Genomic DNA, 20,595 nt, shown 5'->3' on the forward strand with positions numbered 1-20,595 from the left:
CTTTCCTTGTTGGTCAAATACATATTAACTTAACCTTTCAGTTCTTATCAAACGTTTTACTTCATGTCAGATATTTATGACATTAGTTAATAGTTTTCCTATCAATATAGTGTTTCTTAATAGACTACACTACAGCTTCATGCCCACGTGTTGCTCATGTAACTTGAAAACTTGTCTAATGTCTATTTGGCTACTTGCTAATACCTGTCCTGGGATGGGGTTGGAATAGTGAACAGGCTCCTGTCAGAATGATCATATTTTGTAGACAGGTAGGAGGTTTTCCTTTAGTGTAAAGCGTGTCTGTACATGCCCCAAACCTGTCACCTCGCCTTTAGTTAAAAACACTCTTCCGTCGAAAACTCAACTGCATCTGGACAGATTAAATGATGTGCTATTCTGCCCTGAGGATACAGATAAATAATCTTAAACAGACAGAAATGCAAACAGAACAGAAATCTTGATATGGCCTAAACCAAGCCTGCTATTTAACTTAACCACTATGAATGTCTAAATCAGACCATTGCTTCCTTGGTATACTCGTAAACTACTATGAAATTGATTTCTACAGCTCTGTTCAGCACTGTAAGTATGACGAAGAATGTTGTTACTGCTGTCATATTCCTGCGTTGGTCTCCAAGCTGCGCGCAACCGTGCCAAATGCACATGAACGTTTGTGATGTCAGTCTCCAAATAACCAGTTTCATTTCCTTATATTTTATGCTCTCCCTTCAACGCATGATTTTGTTTAAACTGACTTTATTTTCTATTATAGGCCACATTACACTTAGTTTTGTGACTACTTCATGTCTTCTGCGCGTTCAAAAATGTGCAGCTTTCAGGTATGCGATCTACAAAAGGTAGTGCTGAATATTCTCATTTATATGATCATATCATCATCAGTCAGATTCGTGTTGCCATGGCTCATAAATTGTGGTGCACTGACACGCTACACATTTGCTTTTGGGAATCTGACTGACTTTAGTCATAACAAGACAACATAGACGTCAAAACATCACATGAATGAAGAAAGTGATATTCACTTACAGCCAGTTGCTCGCGTTGGCGGAGAAGAGTGCTAGAAAGAGCATAAGCAGTGACCTTATCAAATACTCCGATGACATCTTGAGAGGAAGAGAGGATACAATCAGGTAAAGGTTGCCGGGATAAAATCCTCAGGAGGAGTTTGTCAGGGGCACTGCGCTGAAAAGTTGCATCGAAAAGCGATTAATCCATCATTGCGCATCCATTTGGATGAGAAGCAGGTCTGTCCGGATCAACAGTTCTTGCCTCCGCGTAAAAAACAAGCGCAAGTGCTCAAATAGTTAGTATAGTGGGAGTAAAATCACACTGAGCGGTATCCTCTGATGCGATTTCTTCAGAGCGCGTGCAGCGGTTTCCACGGTCCACTTTTACGCAGCATCAGGTACAGATGAACCACGCGCGGCCCCGCCAGTAAAGTGAGTCTAAATGACAGTCCCGGTCCTGCGCATGCAGTTAATTCATGTAAACGTGAAGTTCAGCTCGGTTTGGTGACCCCTGTAGATGCCACTCTGAATTCAGTCTGAGAGTGAATGCTGAATTTACTGACTCCTGAAGGGTTTGGTAGGGGCGGCGCGTCATTTGGGGGAGGTTTTGATGTGTGAGAAAGCAGATAAAGGCGGGTTTACTGCATGCATATATGTTTTCTCTCGCGCTTGGCTGCCAAGTATTTTTTGAGTTCTCCAGAGGGACTCAATGCGGCAGCTATTCGCCGTACTCGAGGTATATCCTCTTATACTTTTGGCAAGGTGTATTTTCCCTGGCCTCAGTGCCCCCAAACGCAAGTACTTTGTGGTTAAGATGCTGTTTATAGACTGCCTTGTATTTTGACAGCTTTGTATAAAAATAGACATTGTGGCACATCATTAATGCGGTTATAGCCTATAGTTGTCATTTGAATGAAAATTAAGATTTATTAATATCAAGAGTCGCTTCGAAGACACTTCATCACCAAATATCGCATTTATTAGGTTTACATAAATTAAGCCAGGTTTTGTATCGAACAGTGTTTTCACTTCGGTTGTTTCCTTTCAGTAACAGCAACAGTTCATCATATATGTGTGTGCTTGTGTGTTTAACATATGCAATAGGAAACCACAGACATCTTTCTATGCTGGTAAATCATACGTGTAATTGTTTTTTTCTGGCTAGTACTGGACTGACAGACAAGTGTTTGACGGGGTCACTCAAAATCCCTGTTGACCAACAGAGGGAGAAAGTGAGTAACAATGACTGATGCTTGTGTCAAGGTTGGTGTTTTTTTAATTGAAGGATTTGTGTTCAATCTGTGAGATTGTTCTGATTAATCTTTCCATTTTTAAATTATGCCACCAAATGATGTCAGTTTTTTTGCCCATTTTTTGTAACTTAATGTTGCAAAATGTGAACTTTCTGAGCCCAGGTGAGCGCCACAGCTTAAAGAATCAGATCATTTCTCTTTTTTGAAAACATGCTTTCGTGAAGGACTATTCAAAATGTTTCAGACTTGATGCCATATGCATTATTTTTTGATTGAAACTATATTTTATTTTCATTAAAAGCTAAATTTAGGTAGAATTATTATTTTTGTATTATATATCACTTATTAAAATGAACGGAGACATGCAATTTGTCAAAATACTGATAAAAATAAATTTTCAATGATTTCAATTAAAAATAACTATTTTCTGCATTAATATATTTTAAAATGTAACTTATTCCTGTGATCAAAGCTGAATTTTCAGCATCATTACTCCAGTCTTCAGTGTCATATGATCCTTCTAATATGCTGATTTACTGCTAAAGAAACATTTATGATTATTATATGTAAGTGTTTTGTGCTGCTTAATATTTTTGTAGAAACCGTGATACTTTCTTTGATGCATGGAAAGTTCAATGCATCAAAGTTGACAAAGTTCATCAGCATGATGAATGGAAAAACAGCATTTATAAGAAATATAAATCTTTTGTAACAATTAAAGTCCTTTAAACTGTTGATAAATTTAATGATTCCTTGCTGAAAAAAAACTTCTTTGAACAATAGTGTGGCTAATTATGTATGTATATATCATACGAGTAATATATAATATATATATATATATATATATATATATGTGTGTGTATGTAATATACGTGTAATATACACCTATAATATATATGTGTGTGTGTGTGTGTGTGTAAGTATGTGGATTTACATGAGTATGCTGTAAATAATGCCATAGTGCCAATTAATGACATAAAAAAAAATACTTGCCAAAAAGTTGTATTCATGTTTAGACTAAATGCATTCTAACTGTATAATGTCCCTCCCATCAGGCCCAGTCAGTGCTGTTGATGTCTCAGACTGGGTGTCTGGACTCACGGGGGACCAGAACACACTTGCTGCCGGTTCTGTTCAGTTCTGCACCTCACTGCTGCTGATTTACTGAGCCTTGGCCCGCGTGCAATCCCACACTCACAAAAGAGGTGCGATCCGTTATCCTCACAGACCGACGCCACCGATGAGAGCAGGACTGGATGGAGCCAAGGAGACGAGGTTTGGACGGTGGACAATCTACATGACACTAGTTTTTCACAGTTGTTGTGCTTAAACTCTCTCTTTCCCATTGAGCAAATCAGCAGCCTTAAAACCACAACCGGTGGAGGCAGATTGCTCCGAGTAAGTGCGGCATTTTTCTCCAGCCACAAGTATTATTATTTTAGGCTTATTTTATCTTAATGCAGATTAATTGACATGGGCACTTGTGTCCATCATATACTGTAAATGTGCCAGATTTAGCCATACAGCCAAATTTTCATCTGCAGTCTGTGGCAGTTTGATGGCAAGAAGAAGAAAAGAAGCACAACAACATAAGTTACACATACTTGCACTGTAAACAAAAATGTTGGTTTAACTTAAAAAAGCAAGTTTGTTGCCTTAAAATTTTGAGTTCGTTGTAATACAAAATTTGAGTTAATACAATTAAGAAGAATGGTTTAATAAACAGAAACTCAAAATAGTATGTTATCTTCACACAGTAGTTATCGAAGTTGATTTGACAAAAGATAAAAAGTTGTGATAACAAATCATGAAAATATTATATATAATTAGTAAAACAATGACTCTATAGTACATTAAAGAATCATGCAAAAGCACATGCAAGTAAACCGATACACAAACGGTCACAAAATGACTTAAAATATAAGCTGATAGAAAAAAACAAGCCACTATTCTCCAGGTTATGACTGGTTTGATTATCCAATAACCACTGTTTCACAGATTTATAAAATGAGTTAAAATATATAATATTCCCACAGTTTCTTATAAAAATGTGAAAATTGATTTTACCCTGCTGATTTAGTCTCTTTTTTTCCAGACCAGTTCAGCAACAAGACCGTTCTAGACGTGTGTGTGTGTGTGTGTGTGTGTGTGTGTGTGTGTGTGTGTGTGTGTGTGTGTGTGTGTGTGTGTGTGTGTGTGTGTGTGTGTGTGTGTGTGTGTGTGGATAAACATGCACTCAAAGATGCCGATTTACAACCGAGAAATTATAGACATGTGCCAGCAGTGAATGAATCCATTCTTGCGGTGCGAGCGCTGCAGACGTCTGGACAGGCTCTTCACAGCATGCGCTGAACATGCGAGTGCACAACAGTCATTGTACAGCAGACTGCAGTGCCTTCAGTGCCTAGCAACCTTCTCATGACTCCTGCATAGAGTTTGCTCTTCCTCCGTCTGGAATCCTTCTAATTAGTCTGTCAGCCCTCATCAATACTTCAGTTTGCAGTTCATGAGACTCTGTGAAATAATATTGTCCTTTATACGTCAGCCTGTTTTCACATTTCGGCCTCTAATAAACAGTACTTTACTGACGCTTGAATCTGATGACGAAGGCGTGCAATTATTTTAGGGAAACGCACGGCTAAAGTAGCCTGGCTCCGCCCTCCTACGTACTTCCGCTCAATTTTCATTTTCCTTCAGTACTAGGTCTGGGATTGTGATATATTCTTGGGTTTTTTCCGATCAATTTTTTGCAGGTTCAATCAGCGAACAGAGGGAGTGGCTGAGAACGATGGCGATGATGTTGAGGTTGTGCGCTAGTTTGTGTCGTCATACGTCACGACCAAACGTTAGCGATTGGTTATGGCAGATCCAGAGTGGCTCTGGGCAGATCCAATAGTTTTAAACTTCAACAGAGGACCCGCCTTCAAGTTAACGCTTGTCAATGGAGAGAGGCCAGACTCTGTACAAATGAAATGTACGAGAGTCTGGTAGAACCAGGCTACGGCTAAAGTAGTTCCAGGCTGGTTTTGACCGCATTACAGTTCCATATCACTTCGCCAAATTCTGTTATTTCAAAGGTCCTTACAGCTTACAACAAAAAAAAGAACCAAAACTCACAACGACTCTGATCAAGCAAATACATATAATAAACAAAAGGATGAAAACAACAAATTCTTTCCATGTTTAATGTTTTATGTCTTCTCCTGTTCTCCCACTTAAACGCGCACACACACATATACAGTACGGACACACACTCGCACAGAAATGTGTCGTCAGCGCTTCTCTGACGATTTTATCAGTAAAATAGTTTAGCAACTTAAAAGCTACATGACATTTGTCACTAGAGAGGTAATAACACCGCTGTTCTTGAAGCAAATAAACATACAGTTTCATTATTAGTAGAGACGGTGCTGCTGAGACACTGTTGAGAGACACATAGTCTCTCTCTCTCTCTCTCTCTCTCTCTCTCTCTCTCTCTCTCTCTCTCTCTCTCTCTCTCTCTCTCTCTCTCTCTCTCTCTCTCTCTCTCTCTCTCTCTCTCTCTCTCTCTCTCTCTCTCTCTCTCTCTCTCTCTCTCTCTCACTACATTAATAACTGTTTTAGTTCAATGGCGCAAGCCTCCGACACTAGCTCTAAAATTAAGTTTTGGAATTAGTAACTGAGGTGTGGGATGAGATGCATAAGATATTAGTCCTATACACACAAGAGCGTATTACGTACAAAAACTTGACAAATATCTTGAAGTAAAACATCTGAACAATTTCTTGAATACAATTATTATGAATATATCGCGTTGTCATTACCACCTCGGATGAGCATTGTTTTCTAATAATTCAACGCCTATCGTTAATTGTTCCTTACTTATTTAATTACATTATATAAATATTATATTAACAATATTATAAATATGTATTCGTAATACTTGTTTTGTATTTATCACAATCTGATGCCATCAGTGAACCAATGTAGACTAGGAACTGTCACTAAATACATTTTTTATCCAGTTGTTGTCATTTATTTTAAAATAGAAGCTTCTGACTGATGAAGTTTTAGATTGAAACGAACATGGAACGAGTTATGCGGGCAGTTGCGTTTTACTGTGCGCATACTTTGGAAAGATCCAGGAAATGACATCAGTATCTGTGGCCCATCTGCTGCGATTGAGTTCAAGAGAGGACGTTGAGCCCAAATTAAAATCAGATCTAAGGGTGCTGATCAGATCTGCATTCTTTGTCATGAATACATATATTGTTGTCTTTTCAGACCAAAGCAAGCTGGCTAGAATCAGGCCCTCAGTGTTGAAGTTAGCCAGAAGTGAGCAGAGAGGTGCAGAGGTTAGGCAACAGAAGGTCGATCTGATCATCCCTGTCTGTGATAAATTAAATCCAGAATGAATGACTCCTGGGAAAGGGGAAGAAAAGGGCTTAGTCATGAAAAGGCGTTCCTGAGCCGTCCCGCCCTCCATGGCAACATGGATTGGCACATATATCTGATCACAATGGCATTCCGAACACAAACAGATTTTATACAGCTTGTGCTTGCAGAGCCGTCGCCAAGGAAACGGCTTCCCAATGGCATGTTAATGGTGGTGCACCGGACCCCTTTAACATTTACACTGAGCGTTGGGTACCATAAACATTTCCCCTTTGCGTTCGGTTGACTGTGAGTTATGGCGTATTATGGTCAAGGGTCTTTTCCGGCCTCTCACAACAACGCCTGCTATCGCAAAGATTTAGCCAATAAAAATGACTGTCAGATTTTGTTTTAGATAAGATTTATTCATTTGGTGGATGCTTTTTTTCCAGAGGGACACCGTATGACACAAACGATTAACATGAGAAGTGATGCAAGATACTTTCAAAGTTGCAAGAAAATTTATTTTGTCTAAAATGTAATAATTTAATCATAAATTACTCTATTATGCAGCTCTAATCATACTTGATTTTGATTGGTTCATCCTGGCATTTTATGCTGCATGTCATAATTACCATAATTACGAGATGACAATTCGTGACTCGGAATTACCTGTATGCGTTTCTTTGGCAACATTATCAATGTCAAAACAACGGTACAGCGGTCAGTTGGAAGTTGCAATTTGGAGAAAAAAAAATTAATTTACAAGTTTACAAATTTACATGCGCCAGAGACACAAGCTCACCATCTTCAGGATTTTGTGTTTGAATTTCTGTTTTGCGGTAGCTCTGTATATTTCTATGAAATCGCTGTTAAAGAGATGATAAGCTGGTGAAGTGGATTTACTGTTTGTAGCGTTAACAAGTTATCATGAGCGTTGTAATGTTTGAAGTGGATATCATAAGGATTCATAAGGTGTATACGAGGACGTGAATACTTTTTAGAAGTCAGAAACTCACAATTACGGTTATTAAACTCAAATTAATAAACTATGCCCGACCGTTTATTTATAAGTAGCTGGTTAATAACTGAACTTGTTAACACTGTTTGGGTTTATTTTCCATTATTGCATTATTTTTTACTTTAGAAGGTTTTGTGTGTGTGTGTGTGTGTGTGTGTGTGTGTGTGTGTGTGTGTGTGTGTGTGTGTGTGTGTGTGTGTGTGTGTGTGTGTGTGTGTGTGTGTGTGTGTGTGTGTGTGTGTGTGTGTGTGTGTGTGTGTGTGTGTGTGTGTGTGTGTGTGTGTGTGTGTGTGTGTGTGTGTGTGTGTGTGTGTGTGTGTGTGTGTGTGTGTGTGTGTGTGTGTGTGTGTGTTCGTGTGTGTGTTCGTTCGTGCTCCTAGCATCGATCATGGCAACCCTTCCCTCTGGAAATCCTGATGAACACAACACGGGTGTCATCCGAGTGAAAGTGTTTACGGGTTCCTCTATCTCAGATCACAACAGGTTAAGTTTGTTCTCCTTTCCCCTCTGCCTTAAAACATAAAGCAGATCTTCAGTCAATACTGCACAAATATTGACCAGACTGTTTGTAATACTGGAAAACTGGTCTACACAATTCACGTGGTAGGAACCCAGGAACTGTGCTGCCATACCAGCCGGCGCAATGATATTACAAACATAGTGCCGGTCACGTTGGAAGTTTCCTAGCTGGGGACTATTTTCAGGCGCTGCGTAATATCATTGCGCTGCTTGTACGGCAGCAGTTCCTTGATTATTACGCAGGAATGAAAGTATAGTTCCTAGTCATATTGGCCTAGAAAATCTCAACTTTTCATTTTCTGTCGATCTTAGTACACGATGTAACTATAGAAGAGTCAAGTTTTAAATAGGAAAGATATCGAAACTCTTTGGTAATTTGTTTGAGAGAGATGCTAACGGTCTAATCAGATTCAATGATCTATGCTAAGCTATGCTAAAAGTGCTACCGCCAGACCCGGAGATCGACTGAATGGATTCGAAAACGGTAAAACTGTTTAACTCTAGAGGAGTTGGAAAATGAGCATATTTCCAAAAAAAGTGTAGTGTTCCTTTAAAGTGTCGATTTTTAATGCGGTAATGCCTTAAAGAACATACACCAATAATAGCATACATCCTCATTTTCAAATACATTTATAATATTATTATATTCTGAGCACTCTGAAAATGTCCTGACCTCTAGAGCTATGTTTGCCATACAAAAGATCTCTCAATGTTATGGGTGTTTTGTTCCTTCTGTACTTTTTGTCTGTTCCCGCACGTTCACGAGAGCACCTTTATCATGTCTTTATACCTTTCTAGGCCTTGAAAGTGGTAGTTGCGTAGGCTGTCAATGGAGAGTACAAAAAGTTTTCAGATTTCTTCAAAACGATCTTCATGTGTTCTGAAGATGAACGAAAGTCTTACGGGTTTGGAACTACATGAGTAATTAAAGAATTAACCCTTTAATTCAGTAGTTTAAAAAAGTAACCCAAATTACACCAAAAAAAAAAAAAGTAATCTGATTATGTAATGCATGTTTCTTGTGACTGGTTACCCCCAACACTGCTGGTGAGAGTGGAAGAGGGGGATGTTAGGGCACCCAGGGGTCAGTACTAGAGATTGTAGGAGATGAGCAGTGAGCTGAGTTACTCAGTAACTCTTTCTCTCACACAGCAGGGTTTTGGACCAGCGCAGGATTAGATCGACACTTAAAAAGTCACTCCTGTTTCTAAGAAGATCTTATTTCGTAAAGCCTCTCTCACCAGTCTATTCATATCATTCGGTTTTGTTCTTTTTTATCTAACTTCTTCTTCTTTTTAATCTCATCTCATCCTCTCTTTCACATGCAGTTTGGCATTTCACTTACATGCTTACTAATGTGCATCGTGTCATGTTTTTCCGTTATCGGTTTATGTGCACTCTCTCTCCCGTCAGGATGTTTTCTGTATTGACTCTCTGGTTAAGGCGGAAACCAGCAGGACGGATGATGTTGAGTAAATGTTAGTCCACAGTCAGCCTCAGTGTCAGGGTCAGGGATAGCAGTGTTTGAGCAGAGCCGTCCTCACACATTCACAGCCTCGCCGGGCCTGTTGTTACCAGAGACCAGACTCTCAAACGCTGGAATGCTAATGGCGTAAAATGATAACTATAATCTGACAGTTGTGTATGAGCATCATGACAGCCACAACAATGAGCCCAGAGCATGGAGACATTAGGGATATTGCTTGAACAGATGCATTTTACCTATATTTCTCTGAGCTTGTTCTTTCGTTGCTCAGGGGAATATATATATATATGTATACACACACTTCCATTTAAACGTTTGAGGTCTATGATTTTTTTTTTAAGTCTCTTTTGCTCAACAAGGCTGCATTTATTTGATTAAAAGTACAGTAAAAAAAATGTTTTCTATGTAAAAATTATTTAAAATGTCTATGTTTATATTTTAAAATGCTATTATTTATGATAGCAAAGCTGAAATGTTTTTTTGAAACAGTGATACATTTCCCCCAGGATTCTTTAATGAATAGAAATTTCATAGAAATAGTTTGTATCCATTTAAAACTCTTTACGGTAAATTTTTTTATCAATTTAATGCATTCTTGTTAAGTATGGTCTTTTTTTTTATTTATTTTTTACATTTTTATAATAAAAAAAAGTATACTGACCCCAATTTTTTAGAGTGGTAAGATCATGCAAAAAAAATATTATATTAGAGAAATTGTGATTCCACCTCCCCCCAAGTCCTATAGAATTATCATTATTGTAATAGACAGCAAAAAAAATAATATATATTACGTATTATAAACATATTATTATAGCCATTGGGGTAATTGAGTTTCCAGACAACCAAATAATGTAAAAATGAAACGCAACAACTGTGTGTGTGTGTGTGTGTGTGTGTGTGCTCCTAGCATCGATCATGGCAACCCTTCCCTCTGGAAATCCTGATGAACACAACACGGGTGTCATCCGAGTTAAAGTGTTTACGGGTTCCTCTATCTCTAATATAAAATTATTATATTAGAGAAATTGTGCTTCCACCTCCCCCCAAGTCCTATAGAATTATCATTATTGTAATAGACAGCAAAAAAAAAAAAAAAACATATTACATATTATATACATATTATTATAGCCATTTGGGGTAATTGAGTTTCCAGACAACCAAATAATGTAAAAATGAAACGTAACAACTCGTATATTGCATTAGGATAAATTGGTCAACTTTTAAATGGTGGACAAATTCACACCAAGTAAAAGCTAGTTAAATTACTGTACTGTAGGTCATTTCCCGCATAGACAGGTAAATACTAGATGAGGTAAAATAATATTTGACCCAGACTATATGGGTTATATTTGGTAGTGGTACCCAGTCAGTACGTGATGTAAAATCTTGTTCCTCAAGCAAAACCAGTTGATAACCTACTGGTCTAGTTTCTTGAGCTGGTGTGATGTTCAGACTCAGACTGTGACCTGCACTTTTGGGGGGTTTTAAGGGCTTCTCTAGATGCTGGTTTGGGTGGTTGATGGGGGGTGTTGCAAGGTTGAAGGGTTAGGCCCCTTAAATGAACAGCTGAGTTATCTTATTTAGTCTGTATAAAGGCAGCCCAACTGTCATAACAAAGGAACAGGACAGCAGGGCCCCTCGACAGACAATGAGGAGTCAATGGCTCCAAAGAGCATCCCTAATACACAGCTCCCCTGAAAAGAGAGGCCGTTTGAATGGGATTGAGGGAAGCTCAAAACAAAGCTGGATCCCGACTCAATTGGGGGTATCAATCAGAGCTCTCGCGGCCTTCTGCATGTCGGCCACTTTGTAGAAATTAAATGTACACGTCTTGTAAAATTGATATAGAAATGCATGTTTTTTTTTTTTTTACATTACATTTGTAGCTCGTTATTGCCTTATTGCTGTATGTGACATTTCCAAATTTGAATTAAATAAACCTGTAAAACGTATCACAAACTATTTGCTCACTTCAAGGTAAATACACAGACAACCAACCAATATAGCTTAAATCTCACCATTTTACATTTGTTTTAATTAATGGATCTTTTCCACTCATGTTAAGGGTCAGAAATTTATGGAGCCCGTAAAGGGACATGGTGATGGACTTACAGATGGGAGAAAAAATTATGTCAATGCTTTTGCATTCTCTCGCAAAATGTTTGCATTCCCCCCTAGAAACTTTTGAGTTCTTTGCGGGCGAACGCAAAACTTCTCAGTGGAACGTAAAACTTTTGCGAGAGAACGCAAAAGCACTGAAATATGTTTTTTTCCCCCATCTCATATTTTTTGTCCCTTTTGGGGCTCCATAGAAATGTAATGATTACCAGGTTGCCCCGTGTTTGACTTTTTACACTCTGATTTGTGACATAACTTCCCAAATCTTTAAAGGGTTAGTTCACCCAAAAATTAATGTCATCATTTTCTCACCCTCATGTCGTCCCAAACCCGTAAGACTTACGTGCATCTTTGAAACACAAGTGAATATCTTTTTGATTAAATCTGAAATCGAGATTGACGCTTCAAAAAGTTAATAAAGAGATCCTAAAACTAATCCATATGAATTGAGCGGTTTAGTCCAATTTTTCTGAAGAGACTTGATCGCTTTATATGATGAATATCATTTTGGGTGAACTATCCCTTTAAAATTAGACACAAACAGAAGTGTTTTTTATGGCACAAAGAATAAAAGGAATTATCTTTCAGTCATGACCAAAAATGTTGTCAACGATGTCAAAACAATTCCCTTTCACATGATTAACAAAATGATTAAAAACGCTGTATTCTGCTGCCAGGCCAGTAGATGGCGATGTCCCTTTGTAAAGAAACACTACAGACTGAAGATGTAATATGCATGTGCATGATGTCACCGGTTTCACAAATCCGCGTTTTTGTGTGTGTGTGTGTGTGTGGTTAACACCCAGACGATAACGGTATCGTTTTCAAAAACTTGCACTTTGAAACCCATTTTCAAAAGTTCGCATTTTCAGGTCCCCAAAACACTGTTGTCGTGTAAATGAATGACCAAAACTCATAAAAAGCTTTCCCTTTTTTTCTTTGAAAACGGTGTCCTGTCAATGGCCTCTATAAGTCTGTGGGATTATTGGTGCGTTTTATCGTTTGTCAGTCTGATCACTGTGAACATGAATATAACACCTCTTTTCTGCAAGACTTTGATGTGACTATGTCGCACAAACAGTGCAGGGGAAGTTTAATAATTAGCCTTAGCAACAGCTACTTATATTGAACTATTTAAATCATTAGTGCAGTAATCTTACCTGAATAACTTTTGCGATGAAAAAGAGAAGCAAAACACATCTAAACTCTTTCCTGTGTTGCCGTCGATTGACGAGAGGTTATGGGCGGGAGCATTAGAGAAATGTGTAACCGAGAACAATGACGCTTTTCAGACTGGATGTCAGCAAAGTGCTGTCAAGCAGATGTTCACACACATTGTCAAATTAATGATTAAGACAAGCTTTGCGCTGAGACTGTGTTTTATTCAGTGTTTGTGATATAGTGAGGGCCAGAGGTGGCCAGCGGTAGACTCCCTTTGCTCTCAACCCTCCCCCAGGTCTCTGTTCCCCTCGAATTCAATGCCGTCGGCCTCGTGGTATATGATTCACTTCGAGTTCACTAATTAACACATTTGTGACCTACATTTCCCGGTTCCCGACTCTCCTGTACACACTTGCTTCACCTTTAACCTAGTGTAAAAAAAATCTTTGAAACACAAATGAAGATCTTTTTGATGAAATCTGAGATCTTTCTGTCCGGAGGATTGACAGCTACACAACTACCACTTTGATGCTTCAAAAAGTTCATAAAGAGATCGTAGAACTAATCCATATGAATTGAGCGCTTTAGTCAACTAATTAACACATTTGTGACTTAAATTTTCCGGTTCCTGACTCTCCTGTACACACTTGCTTAAAAACGTTTGTAATCTTAATGAAAATTATATCATTAAAGATTGTAAAAATTCCAAAAAACGTTAATTGCTTAAATTTAAGGACGAATATGGTGACAAACTGTATAAGATTTAACAATACATTACATGTAATTTTACTGTAGTACATTTGGGGAAATTTTTGTTGTTTTGGAAGTAAAATGAGTCACTTTATGATTTATGGTGATAAATACAGATAGAAGTTCTTAAGACGTCCCTATATATGATGCATAATTTGATTACATTTTATTTCAGTTACTAAAAGGTTCCCAAATGAGTTTATGTCTCCGTATAAAAGTCTCTTTTTGGGAGTCTTAAATACTTCTCTGTAAAATAACGGTAAAATACTGCAGCAGAAACGCCAGCAATATACTGTAATTATACAGTATGAATACTGTAACATTTCTTTACAGCTTATTACTGTGAAAACAAAATAAAGTTTTATTTTATTTTACAGTAACATAGGCTACTGGCAACAGAGACGCCAGCAATATACCGTAATTCTATGGTATTATTAATACTGTGACATTACAGCCATATACTGTAAAAAATACATGCAGTACATTTCTGAGATATTTAATTTACAATGTGTATGGTAAACTGAAAATCACAGAAATGTATGGCATGTATTTTTTTACAGTAAATGGCTGTAATTTCACAGTATTAAATCCATGCATGTTACTTCCAAAACAGACATTTATCAGATATGTAAGTGGTGTGGAATTTATGTAGTTTAGTAATTTTTTATTGCGTTTTAGTAGTCGTGCAAGTCATGCAATTTACCATTTGCAATAGTAAGAACATTAAATCAGGTTGTTACACATTAACTATAAAATATGCAGGCGCCAAGTTGCAATATTACAATTTATCCTTTTATTTTTCATAGTAAATATCTGGCACAGCTGGCAGTTTCTCCTGTAGATTTAAACTGTGCAGGTTTCAGATGCACAGCTTGTCCAGTAATTCAGATGTAGCTTTGGTCGCCATGTGTATGCAAGTCCTTTTTGAATTATGACATGATAAAGAGAGTTATTGTTTTTTCTGTAAACATAATATAAGCCCTTTGAAAAGCAAGAACATCCATTAATTACACACCGAGCTTAGAGCGATCAGGGAGGGAACAGGTGCTGACTGTCTCTGAGCGAGTGCTCTGTGCCTGCAACACCACCTCTTATATCCCCTTACCCAATGATCCGAGGAACACACCACCGTATTTCTGAGAGAACAGACCCCAGCTGCGCGTCACACCTCATAACGCCTCAACGCCGCAGTGTTAGGAAGTTTGAGGTGGGTCGGCATCAGCGGAGAGAGTTTCTAGGAATGTAAGGAGTCATGTTTTACCACGGTTGCTATAACGGACTATTTGAAGTGCATGATTCAGCGTTAGCTCATGAGTAATGTGACAAGAATCCAAGTTAATGAGATCAATCAATCTATTGGAATTATCTCTGGTCCTCGCATGAAAAGAACCATAATTTCGGCTCGTAAAATTTGTTGAACGGTTTTTAGTTGAAACATGCCCCGTCTCAAGAATGTGAATGTGTCTGGAAGAAGAGATGCTGCTAGTATGAGAATGCAAAAACTGGAATTAGTTTGCTTAAATCCTGCTTAGAAATAATATGAATTCTTGAATCCATGAATCCTGGATCTAGTTTGGTTATTGGTGGATCAGATTAGCCAAAAAAAAAATAGCTAGCTGGGGAACGTGATCAAAAAGTTTGTGGAACTATTGCTGACTAAGGAATTAATTCACCCAAAAATTACATTTCTGTCATCATTGTATTGTTCCTGACCTGTATGAATTTCTTTCATCTGCTAAAAACAAAGGATGATATTTGGATGAATATGGGTAACTAAACAGTTGATGGGCCCCATTACCATCCATATATGAAAAAAAATTGTAGTATGTTTGGTTCGTGACATTCTTTAAAATATCTTCTTTTGTGTTCAACAGAAGAAAGAAATTCATGCAGGTTTGGAACAACTTGAGGGTGAGTAAATTTTCATTTTTGGGTGAACAATCCCATGAAGCTATAAGAAGCCAGGTATGAAAATCAGCACATATTTGGGGCACTTATATAGCATGATAGTCATGAGCACAGTGAAATAATCAGCACATGTTTGCTGAACATATATATATATATATATATTTGAAAGCCTGCACACATTCACTAATTTCTTCAGCGCAGATATGGCTGCAGTAAAAAAGCAAAACATTTTGCACCTGGTGGTTATGGTAGAAGTCAATCATTTTCTGAGTATCTGTTTTTATAAATTAATTTAGTTTATTAAATTAAAATTTAATAAACTTAATTAAAATTAAAATTTAGTTGATCACTTTTATGAAGATTTTTTTTTTTTTTTTAATTACAGTTTTGGTGTTAACTGCCCAGGTCACATAAACACAATCTTGCATCTTCCAGTTATTTTAGGAATATTTAATGTCCATCCCATTTGTTCGATGCAATATATAATTATTTAACAGGTGCTTTTATCTAGTACCTTACAGTAGCAACATAGGGGCTTAAAATCTAGGGCTTAGTGCCATAACATTTCCAAATGAAACCGGATATTCAGTGATAGAAAGTGCAGGGTTGACTTGATTTAACCCATCACGAAATGATTGGATCGCAAACGCCACCTGTATTCACTTCTGAGGAAGCCTTTGACCAAGACTTGGAGGCTGAAGGTCAAGGTCACCATCGAAGAGCATTTCGACGCATCCCGATGGTAAGATATTACATTTCGGGATCAAATGACTTTTGGGGCACAATTGTGGCTCATTCTGGGGCTCAAATCGACAACCTTCTGGTTGCCAGCCTTAAACTAGAACCACTACACCAGACCACGCTAGTTTCCAGCAGCCCACAATAGCTTGATCACAGTCTCTGATACATTAGTTCATGCCTCTGGAATTCCCAGTGGAATCGGAGTCCTGTGGAAATGTGACACAACCCAGCACTTCCATTCCCTATTAAAATGCGGCCATGGGACGCGGGTTCAATGCAATTCTTGCGAGTCAACAATGAGGTTAGAAATACCATCAGGCTTCTGAAACCATATGTCCCCAAAATAGGTTAGCAGAGGCCTTTTAACAGACCCCGCCAGGGGAGGTGGGAGACCTTCGTTCACAGGAAAGATTAAGATACCATCAGAAAGAGGTGCCAAGAGGGATCAGAGAGGAATGGGCCGAGGGATGAGCTCACCGACGGTGAGGCTGTGTGTCTCTGTTCCCGGCCGGATCGGACCCTCTGAAGTGCCACGGAGAGACTTGATTGACATGGATGCAAGTCATGAATGGTTCTAACAGAACTGGTTATTATTGCCTCTCTGTGAGCTCCTGTCGCCCGCTTATAAGAAATCTGCTGTTACTGTTCTCTTTGATTGACTGATTCAGATCGAATCTACATTTTCTTGAATAGTTGATAGGACGATTTAGTTATTAGTATATTTAAAGGTGTCATTTTTGCATCACTTGTTACAACAGACGACAAATAATGGCTGTTTTGAGCCTTTGTTGAGGTCAAGAAGTAAAATGGGGGTGGTACAAGTCTTTTTTTCCCCCTCATTTGACAGCCATTTAAAAATACTGTACAGTATTCTGGAGGGGGAAAAAAAATCTACATTTTTGCAAGCAACATACAAATCACTATTTTGAAATTCATATTAGAGCTATAGCAATTAATGCATGTGATTAATTTAAAATATTCAACACAATTTAAAAAAAGATATGATTAATGAATTAAATTAGTTGTTGTTAGATATTTTATTTAACTGACAGCACTAAAAAATAAATTATATTTCACCAGTGCCGGATTTTGAAAAGGCTTTTAACGGCAGGTTTTCCCTGTCTTCTGTTTTAACAACCCGATCACACTAAATGTGTCTCGCACGCAGTGTGTTTATCGTGCAATGTATACGCGGAAATTAGTTTTTACGTGCATAGGACACACATAGGGTCAAGGTTTAGTGTGTATTATACGTTTGGGTAGAATTAGAGGTGTAGTATATGCGTGTGTATATGCACGTAAAAACTAATTTTCAAATTTAGATGGAAGAAACCAAGGATTCATACTTTCAGGACTGCATGCATCAGCCAAGCAAGATGAATGGGAATGCTTACTGATAGCTCTCTCCATAGGTTAAAACTCTTTGGTTTGCACAGATACTGTATGTATAGTCCCAACCCCAAATGACACGGGTTGAACTAAAAGTTGTGCATTTACTGAATGAGCTGAGTGCATTTTTTGCATGTCATCATGTTTTTCTGTTTGTTCATTTGACAACTTGTGCTGTTGCAGGCAACATATGTTTAAATGAGACACTTCCTGGTTCAATTATGCCTTGTGTATTCTCTATAAATAAAAGTCACAGGCTACATCTACATTAATCCAGATAACATTTGAAAATGACATTTTTGTTTCAAAACGCTTCTGCAGTGCTTTCCTTTGGTTTCCAAAGGTCCACACTGAAATATTGGAAAAAATTTAAATATTTGTAAAACATATTAAAAGCTCCCTGAGATGATGCCGGCGAGAGACAAGACATAATAAAGGTGTCAAGCTATTTATCTGGCACAATCATCCACCACTTATTTGTTAGATGTCTGGTCAGTTGCCCTCATGTTTTGATACAGGACAGCAATTGCAAGTCAATGTTCTGTCATCTTTGCAGGAATATAGCGAGCAACACTGAAATTGAATAGCACAGCGATGCCAGAACAACCATAGATATCTCTAGGTACAATATGCATCACATGACTATACATGCGTCATCGTTTCGAAATACCTCCGTTTCCACAGTCCAAACTACAATATGAAAACTGTGAGTTCAAATTTATCCACATAAGGCCAAAATGTAGAGGAAAAAGATTAGCCACAATAAGGCCAAAAACAAAAAAAATCAATTACCTTTAGACGAATAGATGAAGTAGCATCACAAATATCCTTTGCGATCAACAACCAGGGTTTTTAGACGGCACCTTAAAGAACTTCCTTGTGCCCTAAATAGATTTTTTTTCTCGATCTCCACTTCCTTTGGCCACAGCATAAAATCTATTTTCGGCGATACTACTTAATCCAGTTCTCCAAGCTCTCCAGTGATTGAATTAAAAATACAGCGGGAGCAAAATGAAGACAACAAGCTGTCTTAAAGCCAATGGAGTCCAGTGACAAAAGCCTTGTCATGCTCTGGTGGGGTCTTGCCTCTAATCCAGAGGGTTTTAGAGGCAGCAGACACTGGCTTGTTGTTCTCTGGCGGGGATGGCTAGGCGCTAAGTAACTAGCAGAGCTACTGGCGACAGTTCCGTCCAGGAAAGATGGCCTGCTAATCCTAATCACGCCTGAGAATGCCGTCTGGGTCACATGACCTTTCACTAGCTTTAATGGAAGGGGTCATAATTGGGATTTATCACCGCAGAGGCAGACCGCAGGAGAGGTGCCAGTCAAAGGGTTCTGGGTCCGGGATGTCTGACGGGTATAGCGGAGAAGAATGAGTCATCTGAACGCTTATAGACACATTAAGGCCACACTGAGCATGAAGAAACATCAGACACTCATTCAAATGTACCTTTCAAATAAGTGTTTGAATGAATGTTGGCTGCGGCAACACTTTATTTCGATAGTCCACTTTAGACATTCTGCTGACTATGAGTAATTCTGCAACTATATATATACCAACTAGCAGTTATTAGAGTATTAGTAGAGTTTCTGCTTCATATCTGCTAACACTTTATTTTGATGCTCATTCTAATGACTGTAATAACTTTGCTCAACTTATTCTACTAACCCGAACACTACCCAGTCTACAAATACTCTAATGAGAGTTAGTTGACACGTAGTTAGTTATAGTTTATAGAATGTATGAAGTATAATGTTTAAATTTACATATGCAAGTACACTGCAAATAAATTATTTTCTTACACCGTATTTGGTAACACTTTACTTGAAGAGGTGTGCATAAGACTTCATAATGAATATGAAGGAGGTTTTATGCATGTTTATGACAACTGTTATTAAGTGTCATTCACTCAATTATGACATTTTTAATGCAAATATGACATTGTTTGAGATGTCTTTATGACACCTTGACCTAAACCAATACATCATAACCTGTCAGTATCGTTGTCATGACAACTTGACATTATTAAGACAACACAACCTGTCATAAACACGAGATAGCAGATTAGTTATCAAACGTAAGAAACCACTTAGCTTTATGGGTTAACATTACATTAAACTGTCAGGTGGTTGGTTTTGACATTGGATGTCATGAGGCCATCACAACATTTTAATGACAAATTAAATTTGTACCACTGTAGTTGAGTTCAAGAAAAATAGTCATGACACAGTTATACTGGCCTCATGACAGCCGATGTCAAAACCAACCACATGACAGTTTAATGTAATGCTATCCCATAAAGCTAAGTGGTTTCTTAAAATTGAGAATTAATCTGCTATGTCATGTTTATGAAATGTATGTTGTCTTTGTAATGTCAAGTTGTCATGACAACGACACTGACAGGTTATGATGTATTGGTTTGTCAAGTTGTCATAACAAAAACATCTCAAACAATGTCATATTTGCATTAAAAATGTCATAATTGAGTGAATGACATGCATAAAACCTCCTTCATATTCATGACATGTCAGTCATACACCCTTCAAGTAAAGTGTTACCTAGTTTTGTCTTTTTTCCACTCGAATCTAAACACTTTTAAATCAAGAAACATTTACTCAAGAAGCAAGATTACTTAAGATATAAAGTTAAATTAAGTGAGTTTATGCTTAAAAAAAAGAAGATCAAATATCGTAATATTTTTCTTACCCCTACTTTAAGTACTTACTCAAATTATTTTTCAGAAAACTGAAAGACTTAAAAGTTGGCATGAAACGAAAGTCGCCACATATGATGTATGAGCGAAACGGCTTTTCAAACAAGAACAAATGTAGGATAGGACTTGATTTTGTCTATGGGGAATTTATTTGGAT

General features: G+C 37.8%; 1 protein-coding gene across 2 annotated transcripts in view; it reads right to left on the reverse strand.

Annotated features, from left to right (window-relative positions):
• Positions 1-18,939, reverse strand: part of wnt4 (wingless-type MMTV integration site family, member 4) — a 32,869-nt gene extending 13,930 nt beyond the window's left edge. The window contains exon 1 of one of the 2 annotated variants that reach the window (XM_079597127.1): positions 18,517-18,939. Coding sequence is in view for 1 of the 2 variants with exons in the window: in XM_079597126.1 (XP_079453252.1) it covers positions 1,045-1,121 (77 nt within the window). In the remaining variant the exon portion in view is untranslated. Of the gene's footprint in view, positions 1-1,044; positions 1,636-18,516 lie in introns of those variants that run through there. The other variant, XM_079597126.1, reaches the window with a different exon arrangement.
• Between the last annotated feature and the right edge of the window lie 1,656 nt (positions 18,940-20,595).

This window comes from Phoxinus phoxinus (genome assembly GCF_949152265.1).
Source record: "Phoxinus phoxinus genome assembly, chromosome: 22".
In the NCBI taxonomy this organism is placed as follows: domain Eukaryota; kingdom Metazoa; phylum Chordata; class Actinopteri; order Cypriniformes; family Leuciscidae; genus Phoxinus; species Phoxinus phoxinus.